At 41.4% G+C, this 25,561-nt stretch overlaps 1 protein-coding gene across 2 annotated transcripts in view; it reads left to right on the forward strand.

The window, feature by feature from the left end:
• The window catches only part of LOC130206965 (cGMP-dependent protein kinase 1), a 115,009-nt gene that overhangs the window by 85,382 nt on the left and 4,066 nt on the right, over positions 1-25,561 (forward strand). For both annotated transcript variants that reach the window (XM_056435269.1, XM_056435268.1), the window contains exons 7-14: positions 309-403; positions 15,253-15,318; positions 17,439-17,513; positions 23,430-23,526; positions 23,625-23,764; positions 24,484-24,573; positions 24,727-24,868; positions 25,301-25,464. In XM_056435269.1, coding sequence (XP_056291244.1) covers positions 309-403; positions 15,253-15,318; positions 17,439-17,513; positions 23,430-23,526; positions 23,625-23,764; positions 24,484-24,573; positions 24,727-24,868; positions 25,301-25,464 — 869 coding nt within the window. The remainder of the gene's footprint in view (positions 1-308; positions 404-15,252; positions 15,319-17,438; positions 17,514-23,429; positions 23,527-23,624; positions 23,765-24,483; positions 24,574-24,726; positions 24,869-25,300; positions 25,465-25,561) is intronic.

A 25,561-nucleotide genomic window follows, 5' to 3' on the forward strand; every position in this document is an offset into this window, starting at 1 on the left:
AAAGTCAACTGGCACGGCACGGTGCCATCACTCGCATGTCATCTGGCTAATGAAGTCACCTATTTGTGACAGACCGCCCATGAGCAGAGATCTCTGTCCCCTGACCTGCCACATTGAGAGATCATATACTATCACTTTCATTTGAAGTAATAAATAAATGAAAATGTCCTCTCCTTTTTCTCGCCTCACATCTTCATCCAGCTATACATCGCCCCTTTCTTTTCGGCCGTTTTTTTTCACAATTTCCTCCCTGTCACACTGCTCTTCTGTTTAACTCTCCCCCGCCTGCTTTTTCCTCCTTTCGCCAGGTTAATGTGACCAGGGAAGACGTGCCCAATGGAGAGCCCGTCTACCTGCGCAGCCTCGGAAAAGGAGACTGGTTTGGAGAGAAAGCGCTGCAAGGGTAAGCTTGTTTCTAATCACAATGTCTCTTCCTATTAAAATCTTCTGTTCTCCTGCTGTTTCTGTCTACTTCTCTGTCAACTTGTAGTTTTCACTTGCAACCTTTCTATAATATATTCCCTCTTGTACTTAACATACATATATCCTTTCTAATATGCCATCATCTGCCTCCATCTTGTCTGTCCCTATTTCTTCCACGCGTTTGGAAATCATAGTCTAGCCACACATTACGCAACAATCCTGATTTACTGTAGCTATTCCAAACAATGCATTTGAATAACATAACACATGTTTGGTCTGACATGATCAGATTGAGGAAGTCATTGAAGTACAATACTTTTTTTTCTTCTTTTTTTCCTGCAACTGCAAATACGTTGATATACACTTTAAGCAGCAGGCATTTATAAATGATGCGCTATCGGACTGTATTCCTTGCTGAAACTATATAAACAGGCCAAATATCTGAAGATGCAGCTATTTTACCTCCAAGCTCATTTGCATTAAGTAGAAATGAGGACAAATACAATTATTGATGCACGCTCCTCTTTCTCAAGCTCTCTATTATGCCCAAATCAAAAGTGTGAATGTTCAGCGGACAGTGGAGATCCCTCACAACCCGTCTGTGCTATATTTTGCAAGCAGCTCGTCACACAGTAAGAAGTAATTATTTTGAATTGACTTTTGTGTTTGTCGCTTAGTGTGCTGTTAGCTGGAGACTTGTTTTTGTTTCAACAATAATATCGATGTCTCTCCCATTATTTTGTCTTTTGTCTTGGTTGCCATATCAAGCGCCCAATCCGTATCTCCTGCAGACATCTTGAGCTCTCGGTCCACAATTGTTCAGCGATTCATAGTATTATGACGTTAAAAACATTGTTACCAGGGGGAACATGGAAAGCATAAGGGGAAAAACAAGTAAGCAAAGTGGATGGCACATGGGTGTCCTTCCTGGAATATTACATGTACACAAACACATAAACATGACTATGTTATGATGTTATCATGGTACTGCACATGTTGCTGCACAGTGCTGTCGCACTCGTATTCGAATCATGTCGTGCCCTGAATGCCTCTCACGCACCATTTACCAGGTGACAGTCAGTTAAATTCCTGAGGCTTTAGCGTTTTGGATGAACTTTGGGAATTGGGCCATAGCCATCTTAATGGTGTCTCAGACGGTAATACTCCCTATTTTGTATGAACACATGTGTTGAGTATATGAGCACAGAAGCCTTACTCAATGGGGAAAAACACGTGATGAAAACATCATTGCGCCTCAGAAATGTCAATCTCTGAAGATGTACTGAGGCAAGTTCAAAGTCACCAGACTGTATGGATTGTAGGGAGGAGATGACTTCCTGATACTGAAATGCTATCATTCAATGGCATCCAAGGTCTCAAATAATTTCACTGAAAGGACACTTCAGTGTCATAAAAATCATTTTATATGGGTTCTGACATAAAAGCTCTGGCGGGATATTTTTACCCTGCTGTTTGTCCTGTCATCACTGTGTGAGTCTGCGCACAATGTTTTATTAAAGCAGAGGGAGGAGAGATAAAAGTGTTTTCTACCTGTGAGGGTCAGGTAGAAACAGAGAACATATACACTCGTGAGAGAACATTTGAAGGCATGCGTGCAGACAGCCAAACTTGTCAACGGGAAACAAAATGTAGATGTCGCCATCTTGTGGCTGATGAATGTGAACTCTTACATTTCAAGCGCTTAACAATCACGTCAGAAGAGCACACATTGACACCTTGGAAACACAAACCCAAACGCTGCTTTGTACCAAAGCAGTATCCTGAGGGGGGAGAAAAAGACATGCCGGTTTATGTTGTGTCAAAACTGTAAATCATTATTTTTATTTTGGGAAAAAATGATTTCCAGATGTTAGATGGCAGGTTCAGGCGGCCGCTGGAATTTCACAGATGGTTGGTGCTTCTCCCGATAAATTAACGCTAACAACCAATCGGATGTAAAAGACGACAGAGCATTAATATTCATGCGGAACACGTGAGGCACGGGAAGCTTGATATCTTGGCAGTGAGAGGAGTAGGTTGTTCCAAATAGACATTCAATACTGTACACTGATGAGATGTGCTGTTTGATGAATGAGATCATGACACAAAGTGCTAATCTATTATGGATTAAGCAGCTGTGCTACTTTTGTGTTGAACTATTTACATTTTCCAGGAATTCAGTGATTTCACAGAATTATTATTTCAAAGAAAGACGGCAAAAGCCTCGACGCATCACGCTGATGAATTTAGATGTCCACACACACAGACACACACGCGTATGCGTCTCTAAAAGATACAAGATGTATCGCGCATATCCTTAAGTGTGCCGATACATTCAGCGTAGTGTTTTGAAAAGCTCTTCGAAGCACCTCCGAGAGCACCCCGTGCTTTGTTTAATCGTGAAGACAATAGCGTTTCCACATCCCACGAAAGCAAAGTGCTCCCCTCACCTCTGCATCTGCTTAGTATTGTTATCGTCTTTTGGCCTGACCGCCTTTTGTCTAGCAGTGTCTTGAGCGAGAGAAGCCTTTTCAACTACACCTTTGATAGTCAAGCGTGTCTCGTTAATTTACATGATTGAGATGCTGGCCATCTTCGAAGTGGGCTTTTGATCACAGGGCTCTTCTGCAAGGGCCATCTTTGTAATCAGAAGTTAAGTGCACGTCCTTGCTCGTGAAACTCAATAGCCCGACTGTGTTTCCATCTGGTCCATCGAGACGTTGCCTTTGATCTGCGAGAACAACATATTTACAAATCAGAGTCTATTCTCTCCTGCCAGTGCCGGACGTTATAATTTCGTTCGAGCCCTGGGTGTTCATTATAGCAGCGGAAGTTTCCTCTGAGGGTTAGCGCTTAATGAATACTTCCGGTACAGTTGGTGGATGTTCCGGGAAAAGATGGAGCAACAGCATATCTCATGTCACCTTATTCCTGTCATGGTGAAGTGTGAACTCCCAGTTGAGGTGTCGATCCATCTGCAGCACAGACAATATGCGCCTCGACCTCCTCGCCCAAGTGTCCTTGCTGTGTGTGTGTGTGTAGGAGTTTTTCAGTAGAGAGTGACAGATCAAAAAGTAAGTGTGACTGACAGAAATGTGATTGGAGTCAGTCAGACCACTTTCAGACAAACGACACAGCCCTCTGATAAATCACCCCGAGAGGCCGCGTTAGTGTGTGCATGGTGCGATAGGGAGATAAACATCGGTTGTACCATAGACGGGATAAGAAGTGGACCTAGTCGTTTTTGAAGCCTCGCCATCGTGGGTCTTTTGCGACTAGTGAATGGAAGTGACCATATTGGGACTGCGGAGGAGTGACGAGGTGGTAGAAATGGCATATAGAGCTATGGTAGCGGTCTCTTATCTCTTAATCACAAGGTAGCCCGCTCTAGAGCCAGCACTTCTTTATCGGCTATTTTACCCTAAATGGGACCTTCATGCTGTATTCAAGAATATCCAGAATTGTGTGTTTTCCGATTATTAATAAAAAACTTAATTACTATAAGAAAGTAAAAGGATAACATTTAGTATTTTTCATAGCGTACACTGATTTTATAGCATTGGAAATTATTTAGCCGTGTAGACCAAACAAAAAGGATTCATCTCTGCCAATGGATCATCGATCCATATTACATCGATTAGTATCAACGTAAAAAACTAAACAGGATCAGGGATCTCTAAAAGTTATATTTGCTCCCGTTTTTCTTTTGTGCTGATCCGATCTGTGACTTTCTTCCGTGATTTCATGACCACTCGTAAATATTGTCATGTTACGCATGTGGGCATGCTCATGTTAACAATTAGCTCAACCCAATAGAGGTGATCCAATGACTGTAGAGTCTCATGTTACCTGGGCACTATTTCTCGTACCTGGCTAACGTAGTTAGGCTTGATAATGTTCAGGATGAGATGAAAGTGAGGCTTTTCGGTTTGGAAAAATCACCATAGCAACACATCCAAAATTTTGAACCTGCTCCAGCACAGACTCATTCAGTGTAGCTGGATCAGCTGGCCACGGCCCCAGAAGGAAATGGAGCTCACTTCCTCAAAGATCCCATTGATGAAGCAGCGATATTAGTTAGATTAACGTTTTATAGGGAGAGGGTTCTTATCACGTCATGATGACTTCCTAAACGAGCGCTATCCATTCTGTCCTCAAGGAATCATTTATTTACAGACCTTCTGGAGCCAGACATTGACTGTAACACAGACTGTATGCAGAGCCTTGTGCTTTTTTGCGAGTGGTACATTTATGTACAGTGTGGTACATTTGTGTTGTTTGTTGTTTGAAAAAATCGGGAAAGCCGCTCTATGCCGAGCTGTTCATGAAGTTCATTTAACACTTAAGAAACTTCTGGATGTGTTCATTACATTCCCGTGCCCATACACAGATTCACACACACATTCAAACTCCTATTCTATATGGTCATCTCCACATAGATGTATATACACATATATATTATCTACTTGTTCTGAAAGAGTTCAGCAATTACAGTTTTGCCAGTAGGCACATTTAAATATAATCGTATTGGGTTGATGAGGCACTTAAAAATAGCCGATTCATTTTCCCGGTGAGAGTAGATTTCATGAAAGTCAATGCACAGACGAATGGATGAGAATAAAGCGGATTTTCATCCAGTTATTAAGACGTAGTTGGTGAAAGTTACCGAGCTGCGTGTGAATATAAATATATAAAAATATATTATATTGTTAGGAACGCATGGGCGTATGATATTCCGACGTTTGTGGGATTTCCACAACAAGTATAAAGCAGAAAAAGTGGTTATTTCTTCCATGGTGGAAAGTATAACTGTTTCCACAGAGATAAGCCACGCCCCCTCTACGGCGCAAACGAAGTGAATGAATTTAATGAATGAACCACACATTGTCGGGAGAGTAAACTCACGCGAGTAAAGTGTTGTGAATATTCATGTGAACGCAGCATTACTCATTTAACGTGTCTGAGAGGTGGCCATGCTTCTTGTCTCGCCCTCACAGCGGTGTTAGATGTTCCCCGATTATGGTCTGGAATTCCTCCTTCATGATCATCTCCTGCTCGTCAGCGGAGAAAAAAGAGGCTCTTCCTTTGACTTTATTTTACTTTGTGCCATTAGAAAATCATGGCTTTTTTTCTTCTTTTTTCTCTCTCCTTGTTTTCATCTTATGTAAAAAAAAAAAACATCATCCTTGTGTGGTGTTTTCTACAAGGTTATACATTTGTGTATTTTCTTTTTGTAAAATAATATTTTCAGCATAACAAACTGTAAATGCTATTTCACTACAAATATCCTGTAAAAAAAATGTTGTTAAGAAAAAAGAAATCTTTAAAAAAAAAGAAAATCATGGCTTCGGTGATCGACACTTCCCCCTTTTGTAGTCGGACGAGCACGCGCAATTATCCTGAGTACTGACGTCTGGTTCAAATAATGAGATAGTTTAAGGGCGGATCCGCCTTTGAGAAACCGAGATAGCCTGATTTCAATCATCGGGATAATTTAAGCGGGATAATGGGACATGTGATCGACTTTATTGAAAAACCCACGAGAAACAGGGCCCTGGTCCGTGCCTTGCACATCACAACGGTCTCTTTGCCTCCACGCTGCATGTGTTGATGACGTGCTCGTCGGATTCAATGCTGCTTTGTGGAATCACCCGTCTCCCTTCAGTCCACGCCGTACACCCTCAGTCTTTTAATAACTCATCCCCCACGAGTCAAAGCATTAACTTCTGCCATCTGTAATTAACTACACATCTGTACATGTGTCATCGCTGCTGTCTGTTCCTGTCCGTACCCTGTGTATATTTTCGTTTGCTTTAAAGCATACCAGAGATTGCTCACAGTTCATCCTGGCGTCACAGTATGCAAATCAACCACCAGAGATTTTAAGCTTTTTTGAGAAGCACTTTGTCAAAGTAAATCCCATGTTGCCCTTTTTCTTCGGGAAATATGCACATTTGTTGTGTTGAGATGCAGTTTTGAACGGGGACTTTCCCGCAGGCCAAACATTTATTTTAGGCGATGGAACCAAAGGGAAGATGGGGATTGAGATGGAGGAGAACTAAAAACAGCATTTAGAAATAAGAGTCAGCTTCAGCTAGTGCCCTGAATTCACCAAATAACTCACAATTTCACAAGTATACCCGATTATGTCCGATAGAATTAATGTCCATATACAAGAAACACTGGTTCCCTGTTAATGTGTTTATGCGTCTGTGGCAAGCTGCGACATCTTGAGACTTAAAGAGATTTAAAACGTTATCATTTTCCGAGTGTGTTTGGTGAATCGAAAAAATAATGTGTTACTAAAATAATGTTCAGAAGCTCACACTTAAATAGTGGATATTAAAGAAAAAAGAACAATAATGCACCAATCAGGAAGTTTTAAGCTCCCTCTGATTGGATTGATCCAACTGTAAATATCTGATCCTATTATTGGATCATTTGTGCATATTTCCATAATTACACCTGTATTACCATGTGTTATAACTGTTTTACTTATGTGATCACTGACTTTAATACTTTCCTAGAATCTATGAATGCATGGTCCATTCTCAGTTTGTCCTCCACATTTAAGTTGTCTTACTGCTTGATATCTGTTTATTTAGTTTGTTTGTTTTTGCCACATGTGTATCTTCTAATTATGTATTTTTGAGTTAAATGGTTTGTCTAATTGTGCGTACGTGGTAATGTTGTTGAGCGAAATTAGTAATGATCATCGGGACGTCACCAATAGGATCGTGGCCGCCGTTTCTAAGCCTCGAGTTCAGCGATTCCGCCATCTCCCATGAATAAAATCTGACTTCCTTTTTGCAACCGGAGGAGCCGCCTCCGCTCGTCAGTCGAAGGAATGCAAGTTTTAAGACACATTCCGCATCGGCTTCGGCATGGTTGATCCTCGTGAATAATTTCCAACCAGTGTGAAAGTGGCTGCCTGGAAGAGTAGGTAGGAGAAATATATTCATGCATGTAAAAAATATCTGGTCTGGAAAAGTGGAAAGTGGTCATACTTTGCAGTTATGTGTGAAATGCACACTTTTGTACTTAGTGGAAAAAAGCTGCAATCATTTACGTAAGTGCTTTAATAGAAATCTTTGACTCAACCATCCAGGCCCACGTGATGACCTCTCAGTCACAGACTTGAATCACAAATTATTGGCCACCTCTTGTTCTCGCCCCAGTCCCAGACCCAGGCTTCACTCCTTCTCACTGACGCCTCGTACCTCCTGCCCCGCTCTCAGCCTCCAAGCCTGTACGTTATTTTCATAACCCCCCCTTTTCCAGGACACCAGCTCACTGTCCAATTACTTATATCATGTCACCTATCTCCTGGAAATCAACACCACAGGCTCCCTCCCCCGCACGCCCAAAAGACATTCCAGACACGGCATGCAGCTGCTTTTAGTGCGTCGTTGTGTGTGTGTGTCTTTTTTTCCTCCAGTGTGTTTCTTGTTGCACTGCACTTAACAAGAGCAGAGCCTTCTTTGGCTTCGTGGATGACTTAGGCTCAGCAGCATGTAAATGAATCATTCTGCCACGTGTTGTTTCTCATAGAACATCGCTCGCATCACTGAGTGGTTTTCCTCAGACACACTCGAGCAGCAGGGGACAGGTGTGCCAGGCGGCCCCCAAACATGAAACCTGTGCGGCCTCTCAAGGAAAATTCATGCTGAATTCACTATTGTTATATAGCCCAAGTGTTGCGTTGTTTTGTTCTGTCACCATGGTAAGTGAAGGACATGAACCGTGTAGCAGAGTGTGGGTGCCGCTGTAGTTGTCGCTCATTGTCATGACCAGGGGTCCCTACATTTTTTTCCTGTGAGGACCACATAACTTTTCCCTTGTCTGATGGGGGCCGTTTCGTTTGTAACAGAAAAAGTGTGACGATCGCAGGGGTGCCTAAATGTAAAAAATTATTGTTTTCCAGAAAGCCACACATAACCAAATATTAATAACCCTTTCCGGGATCATCACAGAAAAAAAAGTCAGGAAATAAATAACACTATTTGAAATAAATAATAACCAAATAGCCCTCTCTGGGTTCTTCACAGAAAAAAGTCAGGAAATAAATAACACTATTTATTAAATAAATAATAACCAAATAACTAATTCCGTTCTATTTGACAGGGGCTCGTCTATGATTTGTGTGGACAGACTGAAAAGAAAATCATAATGTGTCTTTGGTATTGTTCAGGGGGCCGGGCCAAATGTGAAGGCGGGCCGTATCCGGCCCGCAGGCCTTAGTTTGGGGACCAATGGTCATGAGGAAACTGGTGTTAGTGTGTGTGTGTGTCGGATGATTTGCTTTTTGTTTGAATATCTGCCATTTAGAAAATGTTTTTCATAAACACATAAAGTTAGGGCAAAAGCTATTTTAAATTATTTAAATCCTCTTATTCATATTATTATTATTATGATGGACTAATATGTTCTCAGAATTGAATAATCACTTTTGTTTTGTTCCTGGATACATGCAGTATTTGACATGAATTGAAAAGCTTCTTCAAGTTGCTCGACAGGCAGCCACATTTGGGGAAGTAGTGGCGAAAGCTTTTGAAAAGTGGCTCCACAGTTGGCGGATCACATCTGGGACGTTACAGCCATTTATCAACAGCCCTTAACAGACCAGGGCCCTATTTCTCCTACATGGTTCAACTAAGTTGATCAAATGTCCTATTATCAAGCTTAAATTAACCCGATGAATGAAATCAGGCTGATCCGGCTCAAACTATCTTCAAAACAGACGTCAGTACTCAGGATAATTGCGCGTGCCCGTCCGACATCAAAAAGTCAAAAGTCAAATAAACTCAAAGGAAGTCTCTCTTTTTTTTCACCGACATATCAGACAAATTAAATATTGAATGCACAACACATATTCACAACACTTTACTCGCGTGAGTTTACTCTCCCGATCCTATTTGGGGTTCATTCATTAAATTCATTCGCACTGGAGAGGGGGCGTGGCTTATCTCTGTGGTTTATCTCCTTGGAAACAGTTATAATGTCCACAATGGAAGAAATAACCACTATTTCTGCTTTATACTTGTTGTGGAAATCCCACAAATGTCGGAATATCAAACGCCCTCTGGGTTCATAATAATATCATATACAGGACTGTCTCAGAAAATTAGAATATTGTGATGAAGTTCTTTATTTTCTGTAATGCAATTAAAAAAACAAAAATGTCATGCATTCTGGATTCATTACAAATCAACTGAAATATTGCAAGCCTTTTATTCTTTTAATATTGCTGATTATGGCTTACAGCTTAAGAAAACTCTAAAATCCTATCTCATAAAATTTGAATATTTCCTCAGACCAAGTAAAAAAAAAGATTTATAACAGCTGAGTGTTTGTCAAGGCTCAGGAAACCCTTGCAGGTGTTTCGAGTTAATTAGACAATTCAAGTGATTTGTTTAATACCCTACTAGTATACTTTTTCATGATATTCTAATATTTAGAGATAGGATATTTGAGTTTTCTTAAGCTGTAAGCCATAATCAGCAATATTAAAAGAATAAAAGGCTTGCAATATTTCAGTTGATTTGTAATGAATCCAGAATGCATGACATTTTTGTTTTTTAATTGCATTACAGAAAATAAAGAACTTCATCACAATATTCTAATTTTCTGAGACAGTCCTGTATATATATATATATATATGAATATATATATATGTATATATATGTATATATATATATGTATATATACATATATATATATACATATATATATACATACATACATCACCTGTAGGCTCACACACAGCTCGATAACTTTCACCGACTACGTCTTAATAACTGGATGAAAATCCGCTTTATTCTCATCCATTCGTCTGTGCATTGACTTTCATACTGTCAACATGTTTGGTGTGAACGCAGCATAAGTGTTGGGAAAATGAATCGGCTCATTTGAAGCGCCTCATCAACCCAATAATTACGATTATATTTCTTTAAATGTGCCTGCTGGTAGTCGGTTTAATGGCATGCATCATCCAATGAGATCTAAAATAACTATCTCGACTCTTTCAGAACAAGTATATAATATATATGTTTGTATACGTGAATGTGGAGATGAGATGACCATATAGGTTTTAGAACTAGGAGATTGAATGTGTGTGTGTGTGTGTGAATCTGTGTATGGGCACGGGAATGTAATGAACACATCCAGAAGTTTCTTAACGATAAATACAATTTACAAATAGCTCGGCATTGAGCGGCTTTCCCGATGTTCTGCATCGCCGACGCTGTACAACGACGGACCACAAGGCTCTGCATACAGTCTGTGAGACAGTCAATGCCAAGCTGCGGCGTGTGGTGTTCAATGTCTGGCTCCAGAAGGTCTGTAAATAAATGATTCATTGAGGGCAGAATGGATAGCGCGCGTTTAGGAAGTCATGACGTGATAAGAACTCTCTCCCTATAAAACTCTAATCTAACTAATATCGCTGTTTCATTAATGAGGAAGTGAGCTCCATTTTCTTACAGGCGCGTGGCCAGATTATGAAACTAGACTAAATGAGCCTGCGCTGGAGCAGTTTCAAAAATGTTGATATGTTGCTATGGTGATTTTTCAGGATGAGATTACCGAAGTGAGGTAAAATTACCCAGCTAACTACTTTAGCCCGGTACAAGAAATAGGGCCCAGGTGAAAACTTGAATAATCATCCAATTAAGCTAATATTGTTTCATCTGGTGAAATAGTTTGAGGAAATCACATTTGAGGATTTTGGTTTTGGTCCTACTTCCATACATTACCACTCAGTTCAATGCAATTAACAAAAGGGAATCCAACTGGGACCTTCCAGTCATTCGCTTCTCCAACTTCTAAGCTTCATTGCCCCACAATACAATAGTTCATACAGCTAAAGACAAAATGAAAATAGTGGAGAACTAGAATGGGCACTCGGTAGAGCGCATACCTTCGCATATCACAAGACTGGGCATTGAATTATGAACATTTTGGCATTAGTTGCATGCCAATTGGATAGAAATTGACCGCGCTATGGTAAAAAGAAGATTCTGACCTTTTCATGACCTTGACCTTTGACCCGATCAATCCCAAAATCTAATCAAATGGTCCCCGGATAATAACCAATCATCCCACTAAATTTCATGCGATTCGGTTTAATACTTTTTGAGTTATGCGAGTAACAAGCATACAAATAAATAAATACACGGCGATCAAAACATAACCTTCCGCATTTTCAATGCGAAGGGAATAATGTGTAAAGGTCCACTGTGAACGCACACGTTGTTTTATAACAGCAGGGAGTCAGATTTGTTAAATTCATTTATGCAGCTTTATTGTTCACAAATTCTGCTTATGGGAATACCCAAGTGCACTTAAACCGAACTATTATCTTAATCTGATCCCTCTGTATTTGTGTGGAAACTGGAAATATGCATCTAGTGTCTCCGTTGAGTAAGAACAAATTCAACACCTCAGTCTTAAAAAAAAAAAAATTCCTGCCGACTGTCAATCATCACGAATATTGTTCCCCAAATAAATCATCACATAATCACCGGTGACAAACACGTCGACATAGTGTCTTCATCCAAACGGAGACATTAAGCGTCTTCGCCCATTAGCCTGGTTATACTGTTAGTGTGCTTATTACCTTTGCATTGAAAATGCGGAAGGTTATGTTTTGATCGCCGTGTATTTATTTATTTATTTATTTGTATGAGTGTTACTCGCATAACAAAAAAGGGTTTAAACCGAATCGCATGACATTTGGTGGGATGGTTGGTTATTATCCGGGGACCATTTGATGAGATTTTGGGATCGATCGGGTCAAAGGTCAAGGTCATGAAAAGGTCAACATATTCTTGAATCGCATGAAATTTGGTGGGATGATTGGTTATTATCTGGGAACCATTTGTTTAGATTTTGGGATCAATCGGGTCAAAGGTCAAGGTCATGGATAGGTCAAAATCATTTTTTTTTTACCATAGCACGGTCAATTTCTATCCAATTGGCATGCAACTAATGCCAAAATGTTCATAATTCAATGCCCAATCTTGTGATATGCGAAGGTATGCGCTCTACCGAGTGCCCATTCTAGTTCAAATAGTTTTGATTTCTGTTGTGGGCAAACAAGAACAGGTGGCACAGTGTTTGAGTATTATGTTTTAAGAGCATGGATGCAGGCCGTAGGAGCTTATCAGACATGAATGAAATACTGTGCAGGGTTCGTACGGTCATGGAAAACCTGGAAAAGTCATGGAGTTTTTAAATGGTAATTTCCAGGCCTTAAATCATAAAAGTTTGGGAAAAGTCATGAACATTTGTTAGAATCACATGTTCATTTGAGCTCGAGTTCATGGAGTTTGAAATAATTCATGTTTTTTAAAGAAAGACGCTCAAAGCATACGCTCTCAATACGCTAGATTTTTTATTTTTATACCGAGATTTCAGTTTGGTCTTGGAAATTTGGTTTAAAGTCCTGGAAAATCCTGGAAATCCATTGGTCAAAATGTGTAAGAACCCTGACTGTATTAACAGTCAGTGCGTTTACATGATGGTATAATTTGAATCTTGCTTTAGTCGGACTATGCTATCTTTTGGGGGATCTGCTGTTATCCCAATATACATGGCAGTGAGTAATTTGAATCATTGGCCGAAAGCATGTCATATCCGATATGATAGGTGGCGCTGTTTTCATTACAACTCGTGGTGATACAGCCATTTCCGCTTGACCTCTTCACCACTACCAACAACAACCAACAACAACAACATCAACATTTCGAGAAAGATGGCGAACAGAGAGCAAGGCGAAGCTACATCCCTCTACTATTCTTGCATGATGTTAATAGTGACATTATTGTCTCTTTCGACTTCCGGATCACGACATGGGAGGGAGGGAGGGAGGAGGGCGGCGGGATCTCAAGCATGCGCAAAGACGCAAAGTCCAGTTCCTAATCCAATTCACCGTTACATGCCGCGATAGTCGAATTATCAACCGGATCGGATCGAGTTATCCAGGGGTGTTAATCGGATCGTAGTCTTACCGCACATAGTCGAACAAAGGTGTTTACATGAAACGGATCATTCTATTTCAGTCCGACTAAGCCAGTTATTCGAATGCATGTAAACACGGTCTTTGTCTCCTTTGCCTCTTGACAAACAACCTTCTGCACTCGTTGCCTTTCACAATGTGTTGTTCCCCCACCTGCGGCGCCCTTTATTCAAAGGGGTCAGCGGAAAGAGAGCGAGCGCGCGTGCGCGTGTGTGTGTGTGTGTGTGTGTGAGTGAGTGAGTGAGTCTGTGCTCCAGAAGGAGTGTGTTTGGAGGAGGGAAGGCAGAGCCAGTTGACATGGCATGAGGAGGAGACAGAGTGTGATTGTCAGCACTTCAATTTAATTGAATCAACTTTTCATCTCTAGAGTCTGTTTTAACTTTTTATTTGCTCCCAACTGGGATATAAAATTCATCCAGAGTCTGACTTTTTTTTCCTTCTTTTTCTGAGAAATGGGTCACAGACTAATCTGCTCATGGGACTTCTCCTGAAGAATTTCCTGTCTTTTTGCATTGTTTTATAAGTGCGTGTTTTAGTGGATAACAGTACAATTGGATTAAAGTTGAATGTCTAAGTACGACAGCCGTGTCTTTAGTCGGAGGGCTGCTCTGGGCCACAGTCAGAGCTCATCTCTCGTGGGACTCTTTCACAGTGAAGGATGGATTCTTGGGATACCGACTCTGAGGACTCGTGCGGTTGGGGCGACACCTGTGAAGATGCATCATCATCAGAGGAAGACAAACTTGATGTCAAATATAATAAAGAGTGATGCCATTCATGCAGTGATGTGTGTTGCCTGTTGAAAGTAAAGTTTCCATTGTGGGCCAGAGGCATTTATGCGGGGGGGATGGAGTTGAATAACACATAAGTGATATGCAGGTGTTAGGTTTTGACTGTTTGTTTGTTTGTGTATTTTATTCAGTCAATCAAATCAAATACAATACAATATTATTCTATATAATATACAAAAGAGAAAGACTGAAAAAGTATAGGTAGAAGTAAAAAATGCTTTAAAATTCCTATCCTAAATTGAAATAAAAATAAATCAGAAAATTAATATAAAATAAAGAAAAAACAACAAACAAAATAAAAAACAGAATACATTTATCTATACTACCACATACATCTTCCATATAAATACGTTTTATAAATGTACACTACCGTTCAAAAGTTTGGGGTCACTTAGAAATGTCTTTATTTTTCAAAGAAAAGCACTGTTTTTTCAATAAAGATAACATTAATCAAAAATACACACTATACATTGTTAATGTGGTAAATGACTATTCTAGGTGGAAACGTCTGGTTTCTAATGGAATATCTCCATAGGTGTATAGAGGCCCATTTCCATCAACTATCACTCCAGTGTTCTAATGGTACATTGTGTTTGCTAATCGCCTTAGAAGACTAATATCTGATTAGAAAACCCTTGTGCAATTATGTTAGCACAGCTGAAAACAGTTATGCTGGTGATATAAGCTATACAACTGGCCTTCCTTTGAGCTTGAAGTTTGAAGAACAAAATTAATACTTCAAATATTAATCATTATTTCTAACCTTGTCAATGTCTTGACTATATTTTCTATTCAATTTTCAATTCATTTGATAAATAAAAGTGAGTTTTCATGGAAGACACAAAATTGTCTGGATGACCCCAAACTTTTGAACGGTAGTGTACATCAAATTGACATCATCACAGCTGTAATAAAGCTTTTCAATACGATCATAATGTGATTCAATAACAGCCGCACAGTGTGTATTCATTGGGTTAAATGTGTCAGTGTTGACTGATTGTGTTTGATCTTTGTGTCCAGGGAGGACATCAGGACAGCCAACGTCATCGCAGCCGAGGCAGTCACCTGTCTCGTCATCGATAGAGAGTGAGTATCAGTAAGATTTCCCCTCACCAAACATAATGACTGTTATACATTATTAATCCTTTGGCGTTAAAGTGGTCGACCGTGAGCGGCCGTGCAAAACAAGAAGCCCACGGATCCTGCTTTGCTCATAATGATCAGGCAAGCGCAACGAATCCACATGAACCCACTTCTGCACCTTTTGGATGAACGTGGCACACTTTTAGTTGTCGGTACTTTCAATTTTCAAAATGAAAAAAAACACAAAAAGTCTTGTGTAAATTTCCAATTCATCTCCTGCATGATGCAATACGTTGCAATACGGCCAAATCAATACATGTGATGTGAGACATGAATGGTGCATTTACAGGATCATGCTTCCCTTTTTACTCCCCCACCCCCGGCGTCTTGTTTGATTGTCTGCTCACGTTTGGGGAGTACTGAAAGGCAATTACATCATCTCCAGCTTTTATGTACAGGACTCACCGAGTTCTCATGCAAATGTTTTCTGATCCCACAAACAACTTGATGTATTCGATTTGCTGTGACATCGGGAAGGCATGCGTCTTGAATGAACAAATCAATTCGGCAAAGAATTTCAATGTATGCCAAATGTGTGCACTTACAAGGGCAAATGTTCCAATGGTGGTTTGTCAGGAAACTATCAAAGAGCCAATCCACATTTTTAGTATTGCACTGCAGTGGCATGGTTTGACATTTTAACACAATGTGTCTTGAGTTTTCATAGTATTGAAAAATGTCGATCCACAGAAGTTCATCTCGGGCCACTTTCTAAAGGATTTAGTCCTGTGGTGAGAAAAGAGAGACAGATGGATTGGGCATAGGGAGGAGATGATATCAGTTTACCCAGGGCCTCCCTCTAGCCTCAGGGAGCACCATCCTCAGAGCGAGCAGGGAGGATAGTGAGTGAGTGAGTGAGTCATCTAGCGTAGGTGATTACCACTTCCTTTCCCTCTGCTTGCCATACGGGCAGCCGATGCTCTCGCCTGCCCCTAAAAAACGTGCGTTTGTGCCCCTCCCCCCACCCACTCCCCGCCACGACAGTTTTAGTGCAGATTCCAAGTTGTCGTATTGAAACCTTTTGTTTGCTTGTATTTGTTTATTTGTGTGACGCATCCGAAGGAAATAGCAAAGCTTAAGAGGTGAAATGGGGATAATCGCAGGAGAAAAAAAGCAGGAGATTGAGACAGTTGGAAAGAGATGGGGAATGAAAACAGACGGCAGGAAGTCACGAGCAATTGAAACTGTAAGCAGCCAAACACTAAAGGAAAGCTCAGTGTGCAGCAGTCACCAGCTTACTGGCAATATCGTCTCAACAGGAGAAAACACCAGATGTAATTCATCTTCTGGCTGGCAGCTTGATGAGCCTCGCATGGAAACTATCTCAGTTCGATTTTCTTCGAGGCAAATACTTCATATAGAAATGAGCCCAAGCATAGTTATTATTTTCCATGTGCATGATCTCCCCAGGAGTGCAACTTTTGAGTTTTTTTTATTTCATCAAATTAGCATATTATGTAGCTTGTTATTCCGCCAACCTCTAACAACTGTTTCATTTACTACTCGAATTCTAACATTGTTCCCTGAAAAGAACAGGATTATCATGCTGTTTCTTTTAGCAAAATAATATAAAGAAAAGAAAATATTGTCATGGAATGTATTTCTATTGCTCATAATACCCAGGGAATTATTTTCCCAGCAGAGTATTTTTTTATATTATTCTATAATTCATTCATGAAAACATTTCTTCACTGCCTCTACTTTTGTCTCTGAAACTCCCACTCATCCCACGTCTGCTCTCACACTATTTCCCACCGCTTCGAGGTGGCTCTGTCTTCTCATCCCTTCCGCAGTGATTTTTAGAGGCTTGTCTCTAAATGCAGCCTGATGAATATTTAATAGTAACTGGCAGTGTTGTTCATGACAGTCTGGCCATGTATTTCACAAGCTTACTTATATGGATCATAGCGTGAAAACTGCATTGATTTCATACTGAATATCTTGAACAAAACGTTTGTATGTACAAATGCCGCTGGAGCAAAACAATCTCTCTATCTGTCTGTCTATCTGTCTGTCTAAATCATCCAAGTTGGCTGTTTTAACATTTGCTGACTGTGTTTCAGTTCATTCAAGCACCTGATTGGAGGTTTGGAGGATGTGTCCAAAATAGGCCTCGAGGATGCTGATGCCAAAGCCAGGTAAGATAATTATAATTGTCGACAACAATTAATTGAAATACCCATTATGCACATATACCTTTTTGCTTTGGGGTTACTTTTAGTTTCGTTGGTCTTTTGTTTCAATCAATTAATTTTGCAAAGTAATTTCTTGATTTAAAACATCCTAAAACATTTTGCCATAATGTGACTGCCGACGAGCGGCAACGTTTTTATAAAGGAACATGCTCAAGGCCGACTGTTAATGTATTGTGTCTTAGATAACAAGACAATACCCATATGGCCGGCCAGAATAAGAGGCTATGATCTTCGCCTCTATTTCTGGAGGAATTGATATGTACTCTATTTATCATCGCCATGGAAACAAGAGAATAGCGCTATCGAAGGCACCTGGGCAATGAAGTGAGCATCTCGGGGGTACAGGCAGCTACACATTGGCATAATCGAATACCTCGCTCACTCTGCGCTATGTTTTGAGTCAAGGTGAGCAGAAACAAAAAAAAAACGGGAATGACAGATCACAGAGAGCGAGAGAGGAGGGAACGGCGTATCGCCCCGAGAAAGGAAACGAGACGTAAACGTAGGGACTAAGGAAGGAGAGAACCACACGGGAGACAAAGCCGACGAGACTTCAGTCCGGTGCTCTGGAGTTCCGGCTGACTGCAGCGAGTGTCCGTCCGTCATCTTTTGCAAGTTAGTGTAATTTAGCAAGCAAAGAGCGGAACGTAACGCCCGAGAGTGTTGGACAGAGGCACTTAGGGAAGAGAAAATACAATGGGGGACAGTGATAAAGGGAATGGTCTCATTGTTATTTGCCTGGGGCATTCAGCTATGGTCAGGTCCTTTTTATGGCTCACTACCACTGATGATTGCCATATGTGTCATACACAGAGACCTGCAGTGTGCATTCTGTACCCCATCCCCCCCTGCTCCGGGAGGGAAGCTAATGTAAGACTTTCATGCAAATGAACAACACACAATGGTCATTTGTAACCTTAAAATCCTTAAAACACTATTAGTTATAACGGTTTATCTAACAATGTTGTTAAAAAGCCACTCTCTCCCCCTGTTCCCGAAAATCTGTCACATCAAAGCCGTTTCCACGCTGATTAAGGTAGCTTTCCCTGTGTGTGTGTGTGTCATCTCTCGCTGGTGCTCCCCGCCCAACAGAGCACATTTATTTCCCGATGAGGAAAGTCTGAGTCCGGATCCCACGGTGATGGAAATTATCTCTAATTGGTCACCGCGGATACGCACCTTGCGGCAGCGCTAACGACTACAGCTGCTCTCGGTGAGGTTGACGGGTCTTTTCTTCAAAGACGACCTCACTGGGATGTGCGATGTGTGCACACGGCTTTGGACCAAGTCGCTGCTTCTCTTCGCAGAAGGAGCTTCACGCGACACAAAGTCGAGCCGATGCATCGACCAGTCTCTGTTTACATGTTGACATGTATTTATGCATCAAACATTGATTTAAGATTTCAAGGTTCCCGTCGGCAGTTGGGCTCATCAATGGAGCCCACTGACTGACTCTGTCACCCCCAGGACTACCTCCTCTTCTTCCTCCTTCCTCTCTCCTCCTTCTTCCTCTTCCTTCTCCTCCTCCTCCTTCTTCCTCCTCTCTCCTCCTTCTTCCTCTTCCTCCTACTCCTCCTCCTCCTCCTTCTTCTTATTCTTCCTCCTCCTCCTCCTCCTTCTTCTTATTCTTCTTCCTCCTTCTTCCTCCTCTCTCCTCCTCTCTCCTCTTCCTTCTCCTCCTCCTCCTCCTTCTTCTTCTTCTTCTTCTTCCTCCTCCTTCTTCTTCTTCCTCCTCCTCCTCCTTCCTCCTTCTTCTTCTTCTTCTTCCTCCTCCTTCTTCTTCTTCTTCCTCCTCTCTTCTCCTTCTTCCCCCTCCTTCTTCTTCTTCCTCCTCCTCCCTCCTCCTTATTATTCCCTCCTGGAGGCCTCCTCCACACACATGCCACTTTAACATGCACTTTAACTTAAACACACAACTAAACACTTTAACGTTATTTGTTGTCCGAGCACTTTATCTTTATCTTTATCTTATCTTATCTTATACTTAAGTTCACTGTTGCTGTCGCGTTGATTGTTGTTTGTCATGTCTAATGTTGCACCTTCCGCCAAAAAAAAATCCTTGTTTGTGTAAACATTCCTGGCAATAAAACGGTTTCTGATTCTGATATTTTGACATACTGTTGCAAAGTTCTTCAACACTTTGGGTCGTAGGTTATCGCTCCTCCTGCCTTAAACTGCAACATCCCTGGTTTGCATCTTGTTGCGTTTCACTTCCTGGCCTCTCTCTTCCTTATGCCCTGTCATCTTAAAAAGACAGACAATGACATTAGAATATTTGTTTAAACTTCTGTTTCCTGGCTTCTCAATTGACCAGGTAATTAAACTATCCTCTCATGGGTCAACCGCTGCTTTTGGTTGCCAGTATTTTGTGCTAAATCTGGTTTTCCCATCAAACTGTCACTGAAATGTCCCAAAAAAATGTCTTACCATTTTAGAATATTTTGTATAAATACTTTACTTTCCACTCACTGTTAATTGTAGCTCCTCCTGCATTATGAAGATAGATGAGAAAATATGAACCCAGTATGGCCCAGTGTCTGTTGAGCAGGCGTCGCAGTTCAATAAGTCTGAATTACTGGTAGATAAAAATGAAATTTAATGAGAGTCAGCTTTAAGGTCACATATGCTGTCTTCTTCTCTTACTTGAATCAGACTAGACCGAAATAAATGAGGACAATAGCACACACACACACACACACACACACTAAAAATACACTCGCACACACTTAGACACATGGGGATTGCGTAATTTCTTTATGATCTCATCTGTTAACTGATACAGATTATTGCCCACTGGGGTGCTATTTGGCCTGCATAGGAACACTTTGTATTGCAGTGCTAGGAACATATATACAGAAATAAGTTCTTAATTCTAAATTCTTAAGTTCAATTCTAATTTCAATTCGAAGTTCTTAATTTCAAAAAGGGACAATGTGCATTAATCAACATTCACACAAATGTAAAGGCTAGTTTTCATCCGCAGTTACTTATAATATACAATATGTACTATAGTAAAAACGTACAGCATTGTATTACATTATTGCACAATGCGTGATGAGTACAATGAGTGATGTTCTGCTTCTCTCTGAAAACAGCTTTACATGTGTGTGTGTGTCCTTGGCAGAGACAACGAGCCAAGGGAAAAGATGTTCCTGTCACAAAACGATTCATTACAAGTATTTGCGGCGCTCTGATAACTTCAGCAGCTGGTTTCAAGGTTGTCTCCTTTTAATCACTTAAAGAAGAGTTCATCTTTAGCCGAGAATAAATGGGCGGATTATTCTATTGTCTACTTAACACAATAGATTTATTCTGCAGTTCATCTTTGAAAAGCTTGGAGTAATTGTACATCAACAAGTATTTTCTCATTACCTGTATACACCGTATGGAGCAATGCTGCCATCTGTTGGCCAACTTGTAATACTACTTCAAAACAATTTTTTATGTCCTGCGTGTTGTAAAATTATCCCCACATTCCTGACCCTTTTATATCGAGACAGAATTTACGAGACCTCCCTCATTACGGGCATAAGTCGGCACATGTGTGCGCCTCTTTTGGGCATCACAACCTTTTTAATAATCCTGTCACACACGCAGGAATGCGTGTTCTCTCGGTTGCATCTCTCCATCCTTTTGTTGGGCAGAGAGCATTTGGGAATTTGGGATGTTTTCAGGGCCTGCTTCCAGGTGACGTGAGGGGAGACAAATTATGAACGGGTCCCCTGCAGATCTTACACGCTAGTAGTAGTGCCCATTTAAAACCAACATAAACAGTGACTGTCCTAGACACTGTTAGGTTGTATTAGTTTATTTTGATTATGCACATGTACAGAGGGAGTCTTATGCTTTAAATTAATACATATAGAAAGATATTATAACAGGAAATATTAGGGAGAATATTGATATTGTTATTAATGTATTATGAAGCATGGGGGTACTGTTTAATCTATGCAAATGTAAATGGCAAGAATTAATGTGTGAAAGAGTGACTGTATGTTTAGTGTTTCAGAATTGTCGAATTGTTGACTTTAATGCGGACAATAACAGACGGGACTTTTATTGTGAAAATACTTGTCTAGCGACTTGACCGGAAGTGACGTTTTGACCCGGGGTTCGTGACATTTGACCCCTCCATTTTGATAGCGGGACTTTGAGCCAACCGAAAGGTGTTAAAGGATCGACTAACCTTTGAAAAGTACGTGATTGGCTGATTTTGCGACTAATACTCTGTACTCGGGAAATATCGTGCTCTTTCGTCTGGACCCGGGTCCTTTCGAGCTGGTTCCCGTGGCGCGCGGGTACAGGGAAAAGAACCACATATTCGGGATGGGGCGCATCCGGGCCAGCACCCCAAAAAGAGACCCAGACTCTGGGACCTTTATTTCGAATAAGTCCTGTATCTCGAACGGGCCCCTATTAAAAAAATATTTGACCCATGGGTCGCGGGATCACCACGAAACCCACGATCGTGAGCCTCGATTGTTTGTTTACACTTCTTGCCATTAAATGTTGTTAAACTTAATTCAGGCGCATCCGGAGCCTGATTTCCATCATCTGCGAGGTGCCCAGTTTCAGTTACTCTCATAACACCCACTGTGTTTGAGAAACACCGTGGCTCAGTAACCTGCCAACACACGCTCTCACGGTGCCCGCTGGTATGCAGCTTGTGTTGTTCTGGCTTGCAGTGTCACTGATGTGTCTGATGGATCCGAGTCAAATCCCCTTTCCGCATTTCAAACGGCCACACAGGCTGAAAGTAAAGTCTCGTTACCTTCGCATTGAAAATGCGGAAGGTTATGTTTTGATCGCCGTGTATTTATTTATTTATTTGTATGCGTGTTACTCGCATAACTCAAAAAGTATTAAACCGAATCGCATGAAATTAGGTGGGATGATTGGTGATTATCTGTGGACCATTTGATTAGATTTTGGGATCGATCGGTTAAAAGGTCAATGTCAAGGTCATGAAAAGGTCAAAATCTTATTTTTACCATAGCACGGTCAATTTGTATCCATTTGGCATGCAACTAATGCCAACATGTTCATAATCCAATGCCCAATCTTGTGATATGCGAAGGTATGCGCTCTACCGAGTGCCCGTTCTAGTTTGCCATTGTATTCATCAAATTCGAACCACGTCATTGTTTAACTTTGATGTAAATAAACTTAGTCCCTGCTGCAACAGGACGGAAGGCTGCCGAGTGACCTAAACAAGTATTCCTTGTCGGGGACTTCTTGGTAAATGTCCAGTGGAATACAGCTATGCTGTTTCTGGTGGAGAAAAGGCCCGACGTTGAGGCCGATAATCTGTTCTGACTGACCCAGAAAAGGCTGTCCAGTCTCAGAACTGCGCCTACTGATCCAGAGGCTGAGCTGATGGAACTGTCCTTTCCAAACAAAGAGGAAAGACAGATGGCATCCGGGGGTACGGGATGGACACGGGAAAGTAATCACCTTGTGCGGGGTCTGCGGCGCCATGTTGGGCTGTTTGGCGGCAGAGCCGACGCACGTCTTCAGAGCCGGATGAGTCGTGAGCTTTTGTGCCGGACGTCCAAGCTTTTGTTTATTTTCTTTATTGTGACTGGGGACGTACAGTATGTGATCAAAGAGAGGTCAAAGGGGGTTTACCAGAGGACTAAACTCAACCACATCCTGTTGCCATTGATACAATCCACATCCTCAATAACATCCTTGTTAGATTACTATGAGGTAAATCCTCTTCAGATCTGCAAACAAATGAGCACACAGATATTTTGTCCCAGGTTGTTGAAAGTGGATTATCTCTTCTGTCATCCTTCAGCTCCTCTCTAATCCTTCTCCCATTCCGTCTCGCTCCCCCGTCTCGTCCCGGCACCACAGATACGAAGCAGAGAATGCCTTTTTCTTCAACCTCAACCTCGCTGACTTCAACATCATCGACACTCTGGGAGTCGGTGGATTTGGCCGCGTTGAGCTGGTGGGGGGCCGCCGCACATCCACAGTAACGACTTCACGCGCCGCCCCCCCCCTCCCCCGTCTTCGCGCCTGAACGTCCCTCTCGTTTCCTCACTGCAGGTTCAGCTCAAGAGCGACGAGAACAAAACCTACGCCATGAAGATCCTGAAGAAGCGGCACATCGTCGACACGAGACAGCAGGAGCACATTCGTTCAGAGAAACTCATCATGCAGGAGGCGCACTCTGACTTCATCGTGAGGTACACCCTCGGAGCGGCCTCATCCACCCACGCTGCCTTTTCCATTCATGTCACAAGGATCCGTCTCTGTGTAAATCTTTCGTGACCCTAATTGAAAATAAGACGTCACATGAGAGCTATTGTTATTACAATGTAAGATATATAAAGGCCTTGTAGTAGCAATACATTGGCTCTATTTCTGGACATATAAAGAAAGGTATTTTGGTATAAAACTGCGAGACAACGCATGCATTCGGATTTGTGCACATATTTGTGTCAGTAATCATTTTGTAAGATTAACATTGGAATATTAATTAAATGCGCTTCTCCAACTAATTATTCACCAAATATATATTTTTTATTACCTTCGCATTGAAAATGCCGAAGGTTATGTTTTGATCGCCGTGTAGTTATCTATTTATTTATTTGTATGCGTGTTACTCGCATAACTCAAAAAGTATTAAACCGAATCGCATGAAATTTGGCGGGATGATTGGTTATTATCCGGGGACCATTTGATTCGATTTTGGGATCGATCGGGTCAAAGGTCAAGGTCATGAAAAGGTCAAAATCTTCTTTTTACCATAGCGCGGTCAATTTCTATCCAATTGGCATGCAACTAATGCCAAAATGTTCATAATCCAATGCCCAATCTTGTGATATGTGAAGGTATGCGCTCTACCGAGTGCCCGTTCTAGTTTAAAAGCTGTTTTAGGTAACATTCGCTTTTGTGTTTTTAGACTCTATAGAACATTCAAGGACAGCAAGTACCTCTACATGTTGATGGAGGCCTGTTTAGGAGGAGAGTTGTGGACCATTCTTCGAGACCGGTAAGCTCTTTTTCACCCGGTCAGATATGAGGGAATTGTTTCTGTCATATTTCTGTCGACGCGAGTGACGCTAACCACAAGCGCCGCGACATGAATAGGGTTTCAGTGACGGTGTTAGTCCTAAAAGTATCTGTCGTCCTGCTGTGTTTCCAGGGGTTCATTTGAGGACTCCACCACCAGGTTTTACACGGCGTGTGTGGTGGAGGCCTTTGCCTACCTGCATTCCAAAGGAATCATCTACAGAGACCTCAAACCAGAGAACCTTATTTTGGACCACAGGGGATATGCCAAACTGGTAAAAAAAAAAATATGCCACAATGGGACTTTTGTGAGATGAATCTCATCTTCTTATGATGTTGCCGTAAAAGGATCAAATGAAATGTGTTCACTTGCCTCATGTTGGCGGTGCATAAAAGCGTAATTACAGTGTAAAGAAAAGTATAATTGAGGTTTAGTCGAGTTCTGTGTTTTTTGGGGTGCCGCCACTCCCTTCTCTCCGGCTGGAGACACCAGCTTGTTGCTTTTGGCAGAGCGGCAACCAGCTGCTCACCGCTTTCTATCCATCGCGTCAACGCATCAAGTGAATACTGTCATACTGAAATAATTACACCATTTCAAACGCTGCCGTTACTATTAAACATAAGAACGGACATGATCTGAAACAAATGAGGATGAAATTGTCGTGACTTCATCTGACCGACGGAAACAAACCCTTTCTTCTTCTCAGGTCGACTTTGGCTTCGCCAAGAAGATCGGATTTGGAAAGAAAACGTGGACCTTCTGCGGGACGCCGGAGTACGTAGCGCCAGAGATCATTCTGAACAAGGGCCACGACATCTCAGCCGACTACTGGTCTCTAGGGATCCTCATGTTTGAGCTCTTAACTGGCAGGTACACACAAGTCTGGGCATCATACCTTCAATAAACAGTGTGCAGGATTTGTGGGGATTTGCTGGCAGAAATAAAATTGCATTCATACCTACTGTAT

This window comes from Pseudoliparis swirei, chromosome 17, assembly GCF_029220125.1.
Source record: "Pseudoliparis swirei isolate HS2019 ecotype Mariana Trench chromosome 17, NWPU_hadal_v1, whole genome shotgun sequence".
NCBI classification, from domain to species: Eukaryota; Metazoa; Chordata; class Actinopteri; order Perciformes; family Liparidae; genus Pseudoliparis; species Pseudoliparis swirei.